The sequence below is a fragment of the Glycine max genome, chromosome 11, assembly GCF_000004515.6.
Source record: "Glycine max cultivar Williams 82 chromosome 11, Glycine_max_v4.0, whole genome shotgun sequence".
In the NCBI taxonomy this organism is placed as follows: domain Eukaryota; kingdom Viridiplantae; phylum Streptophyta; class Magnoliopsida; order Fabales; family Fabaceae; genus Glycine; species Glycine max.
This window is the reverse complement of record NC_038247.2, coordinates 37,140,755-37,146,902: the sequence shown is the minus strand read 5'-3', so window position 1 is coordinate 37,146,902 and position 6,148 is coordinate 37,140,755. Positions and strand designations below refer to the sequence as shown.

Below are 6,148 nucleotides of genomic sequence, written 5' to 3'. Positions count from 1 at the left end.
GGCAATTTAGATTTTGTTAGAATTAATTTTCTTTTCATTCATAAAACTTTAATCTAAAATTTTATTTAAGAGATCAAATTCAAAATCAATCAACCAATAAATTATAGTAATTTTATGTCACTTTTTAAATAAATAAAAATATTTTTATTAAAACGCATGAAAATACACTTTTTATAATTTTTAAATATATTCTCATATGATTTTAAATAAATAAAAAATTCTCTTTTAATTCCTTAATTAGTGTTAGTATCCTTAGAAAATTAATTAACACTTAATTAGAGTTACCTTTTAATATATTTTTCATTTAATGAAAAGATGTTTAAAAAAATCTAAAATCATTCATAGAGAAAAAAAACCGCTTGCTAATAAATTAAAATTAAAAGCGAACTTGATTTCAGGAACTGGAATCAATAACAATACAATAAATACTAATAAGGCAAATAACGCACAATGGCGCAGTCGCAGAGATGCTGTTAGCACAGCAAAATCAGCCCCATTCTAAGCGTGCCGTTACGGCGTTACTCAAGTTTTTTATAAACACGGTAAAATAAATAAACACAATCTAACGGCAACAACAACATCACGGTGAAAGCTAAGCTATTCAGATTAAAACATGCGTCCCTACCAACCAGACACGTAAAACATGAACTCAGAATCAGACTCGAGTCGCGCCATGGTTTCCGGCGCCAAAACCACCTCCAAATCGATGGCGCCGCCGCCATTCCTCCCGGGAAACGCCGACATCTTGCCGTCAAACTTGTTCGCTCCGCCGCTGCGCACGGCTAAGGGCCGCCCCCATCCAAAATCATTGTCGTACATCGGAAACCTCGGCGAGCTTCCCATCTGCACGGTGGCGCCGTCGTGGTTTCCCAACTCGAAGCACTTAGGCTCGCGCTCCCAATTCTCCAAGTTACGGCGCACCGTAGCACCATCGAAGGCCTTCACGCTTTTGTTCAGCTGCTCCGCGCACCAGCGAAGCTCCTTAGACGCCACATCACCAGCTTCTGCGCACGTGGCAATGCTCTGAATCGCGTTCCCGAAGTAACTGTCCCCCAACTTGGGCTCCAAGCGTTGGCGAACATTAACTGCCATTCGAAACGTCGTCGTTTTCGACCCCTCGAGATTTCGCGCCTTCGTCACGCAGCGCCACACCAGCGCGCACAGCGACTGAAACGACGAAATCTCTGTAACCGTTCTCAGTTGCGTGTCGCTGCTCATCTTCGCCATCAACTCAACCGCGTCACCGTTCTCTGGCGGAGGAAACAATGTCAAGCTTTTGTTCACAGTAGCTTTCAGTTTCTGAATTGATTCGCGGCTGAAGCTGAAGATTCTCTCGCGAAAAGGTTCCTCCACATTAAAGGTCACCTTGATATCTACCCAAAAGAAATTATTACTAAATTTAGTGTTATGCAACAGAGCATGGTTTTGAGTAGTTTTTCCCGCAATTACTTGTAATATAAAATTTTCTGACTCATGGCAACACAATTATAATAATTGTAATTTTTATCATTAATGCATTAATAATTTGTTCTGTTTTAGTGATGTTATTGTTACCTTCTGGCAGGCGGAGCACGACGTTGGAGCTGAGGATGGACTCGCGGCGGAAATCGGGGAGGCTGGAGGGAGAGATGGTGGCTCCTCTTGAGATTCCGGCGAAGGTGTTGAAGAAGTTCCAGAAGGAGGCGCCGTCGGTGACGGAGTGGCAGACGGCGCAGCCAAGGAAGACGGCGTCGGCGAGATCGGTGACCTGGAAGGCCATGATAGGGGAAGAATGAGCAGTGTAACTGATTTTGTGGTGGAAGGGGAAGAGTTGCTTGGAGATTGGAGGGACATCAGACGAAGACGACGGGGAGAGGAGGTCTGCGACGGAGATATCGGCGGCGGTGGCGTGGATGAAGTCGACGCCGGCGTCGTTGCATGTGATGTAAACGAAGCCGTCGGTGTCGGTTTTGAGACGGCCGGCGAGGGGAGGGAAGAGAGAGAGGGTTTGGGAAAGCGCGTTTTTGAGGTGAGGGATGAGAGTGTGAGAGTGAGAGGGAAGTGAAGGAGTGGTGAAGAGACAGCCTTTTTGGATGTAGTGAGATAAAAACATGTTAAGGTCGGAGATAGAGAGCTTGAGGTCCCCCAGAGTGGAGTTCCGGTGAGGGAAAACGGTGCATTTTGAGAGAACAGCAGGAGAAGAAGAAGAAGAAGACATTTTTACACATAACATGATGACACTTGTGCTTCTATGACAAAAGAGGACGCTGGGTATGTCCTGTTTATAAAGGTTGTCTTGGTTCATGCACTGGAGGATTTGTTTAGATGTTCAGGTTCGTGTAACTTCCATTAGCAAATAAAACGTACTCTTTTAACTCTTATTTAAACACATCAGGTTATTAAGTAGTATAATGATGATAAATACGCACCTGGGCTGCATGAAAGAAAAATAACAGTTATGAAGTACAATATTTTCGTCCAGTAAAAAAAAATTATGATATTTGAGTTGCACTTGCACATGTACTTTCTTCCATATAAATAAATAAATCAAATGATCTTGTATTTAGATATAAATAAATTTCATTTCATTTAATGGGTGTATTTTTAAGATATCGTTTATTTAATAGGGTTTTAATTCTAATGATTTTTTTAATATCAAATTTTAATGAAGAATATTTTTTGAAAATAACTTATTTTTTAATTGAGATAAGTGTGATACTAGTTTGTTAAATATTTATATAAATATAATTTGTCTCACATTAAAGAATTTAGCCTGGGATCAAAATTAACTTTGTGCTAAGATAATTTTAAGAAATACTGTGTTAGCATGAAAAAATTTACACTGATTTGACCTTTAACTTGTTTTTAAAATGAAAAGATCAAATATAAAATATTTTAGCTTAAAATATATTTTAATTATAATTAATTTTACAAATCTTCTATCAGCATATGCACCAATCACCAACGACAACAAACCTAACAACACTTATTTTGGAAATAAAACGTACAGTTTTAACTCTTATTCATTCTATTTATGATAAAAAAAATCCGAAACAATGCTTACAGAGAACCATATTCCTCACTATTCGCACAACTATTGGAAATAATTTTCAATATATATATATATATATATATATGCCTTACTTTGTTAATTTTAAATCGTATAAATTCTGCAGTAAAAAAAAGTATAAATTCTATAAGGACATTAGTTTTGGGGATGAATGATGCTTAATTTCCCACCCCCCTCATATATATAGGTGGACCTTTTGCAGATAAAGGATAACGAGAGCAGGTTCATGATCGAATATCTTAATATTAAAATCAACGTAAAATTAATACTAGTGTATATTTAATTTTCCGGCTTACATACATTTTTTATTCTTAATTAAAAATATATTTTTTATTTAATTTTTATATCTAAAATATGATATAGTTTTAATTTTTCACTAAAAACTAAATGGACATGTATAGTTTTGTAACTTTAATGACGAAAAATAAAAAAATAAAATTATAAAAACTAAAATAACAGTATATACAATTAAGCGAGTAAAAGTAATTACGTAAACAAGTTTTATCTTTGCTTAGCAAAGAATCAAACTATAATTAATATGCTTAGACAATCCAATTATTTAATATGTAGTAACTACGTATAACAATTTTATCAGTAATGCGTATTCAATTTATATATTTCCTTCTAAAAAATAATCGTTTGTTTTTATTAGATTCTTAAGAAAGTTTTTGAAAATATTCCAAACATGCATGCATTTGGACGTCCCAAGTACTTTCCAATTGTACTAATGGCTCGATCATTAGAAAATGGATCTGTGTGATTAGACTATTGACTTGACGGCAATTCAATACAGAGAATTAGAAAAAAAAAAAAAAAAAAAAAACTTAGTTCAACGTCCTCAAGTTACGATCTTCTTCGAGGTGACAACTTTCTCATCTAGGTTATTACCGGAGATGTGTTTTCTACTATACGTTGATCCTTTTAGACGATATAAGTTTTGAATGATGTATAGAGAATTAATTTTGTAAAAGCAGTAAAAGAATTGCAACTATCTTTTTTCTCAATACTCTTTATCTCAATAGATTAGCATAATCTATACTATAAGGAAAATGCAACCTTTCATGAAACAGACTGTGATTTATAGAGTATTAATTTTTCGTTCAAACAAAACAAAACATACCAACAAATAACAACTAATCATCAAAAATGCAAACACAATTCAAGTCGATTAATCGGATTCTCTAACTCCTCCAATTATATATATATATATATGAATTATTACCTTTATCGTCATGACCTTCACTATTGTTATTATCAGTATTATCATCTTCTTTATCATTGTCGTTATCATCATTTTTGTCATCAAGACTATTATCATTATCGTTGTTGTCACTATTATCGTTAAAAAATTTGTTAATAAATTTATTAACTTTTAAAAATTATATATACATTAAAAAATTCAAATAATATTGTAATATCGATATATATGCATTAAACTCTATTAATATTAATTAATTTTTTATTGATTATTGGTACGGAATAGCCTCCCATCGAACACGATAACTGATATTTATCACATAATTTATTTGATATGTAAGAGTGAAGAAATATTTATTGATATTAACTTATACAAGAACTAATTAAATACCTAAACCACGGCAACCCTCACAAAAATTAAATAAAATAATGTTGACTTTGTTAGCTTTTTTACATTAGCATGACCTTTGGCCTTTGCTTTTTTTGCAATTTTGTTAGCAAGAAACCCTCATTAAGAAAATGAAAAAAAAAAGTAATCAATATTATCCTAAGAATACCAAAAAAAATTATTATTTTATGTTTACGTAATCAAAAGATTTTAAAAATAATCAATAAAATTTATAATTACTCATTATCTTAAAATTCTCGTTATCCAAACTTGATTTTCTTTAAGGAAGCTAACAAAAAGTATATAAAAAAAAACTGCAATGAAAATTATACTGTAAAGGTTTTTTTGCAAAATTAGGTTTCATAAGCGTGGTGGACTGGTGATCGATCGTGCCCTTCTCAATCACCATCGACGCTGCTAGCTTTTGATATATCAATAGTGATATATTCTTGGATGGATACAAACCTAACAAACCATCCTTACACATAATCAATAAAAATTAACAAGTAATAAAATATAAAGAAAAAATATTTATTATATATCAGTATTAATCTAATTTCTTTTAAAAAAATAATATAATTTGGTTCCTTAAATAAAAATTTGATCATATGAAGATATATTAAATATTTATATGATAAAAAAATCAATTTCTCTTGTTATCTTTTGTTTATGTGAAATCCATTAATTAACTAACTAAATGAGAAATCTTATAATATATTTATTATTACTATTATTATTATTATTATTATTATAGGCTTGTTAAAATTTAAAAAAAAAACTGATTTTAAACTTGATTTTTTAATTAAACCAAATTTAAAAAACTCACAATCTCACTTGTTAAAAATAAGCCTAGAACGCAGTAAAAAAACCTAGAAAAATCATTTTAAATGTTTTTTTAAAATATTTATATTTATTTTAAAATGTATATATAAATAGATTTTAATATATATATATATATATATATATATATATATATATATATATATATAATCTATCGGACTCCTTCGGTTTAATTTACTTTAAAAAATTAAATATATTTAAAAATACATATAAATATAATAATAATAATATTATTATTATTATTAAAATATATATATATATATATATATATTATATTTATAAAAAAATCATTTAGTTAGTTATAAAAAAAAAAGATAACAAAAAGTTAAATTTTTTATGTTTTGTAAATATTTAATATATCTTCATAGGATCAAATAGTTATTTAAGAAAACAGATTATATAATTTGTCTTGTTAAAAAAAATCATATTAATTCTAATAAATGATAAATATTTTTTTATTACTTATCAAATTTTTATTAATGATATGCAAGAGTGAGGTGTTAGATTTGTTCTTACGCAAGAATATCTCATCAATGGTATATGAGATACATTAATAATAAATAATAATTGTTAGGTATGGAGACTAAATTTTGTATTTTCATCTTCAGAATATATTTGTCATCGAATTACACATTCAAGAACAAAAATGATTATTTATCCATTCATATTCAAAG

At 30.7% G+C, this 6,148-nt stretch overlaps 1 protein-coding gene across 1 annotated transcript; it reads right to left on the bottom strand.

Moving 5' to 3' along the window:
• Positions 1–370: 370 nt before the first annotated feature.
• On the bottom strand, positions 371–2,268 carry LOC100799704 (uncharacterized acetyltransferase At3g50280). Its single transcript, XM_006591317.4, has 2 exons — positions 1,555–2,268; positions 371–1,373 (listed from the first exon to the last, which is right to left on the bottom strand). Exons 1-2 carry the CDS (start codon positions 2,210–2,212, stop codon positions 622–624), a joined length of 1,410 nt encoding a protein of 469 aa, XP_006591380.2. The 5' UTR covers positions 2,213–2,268; the 3' UTR covers positions 371–621.
• Between the last annotated feature and the right edge of the window lie 3,880 nt (positions 2,269–6,148).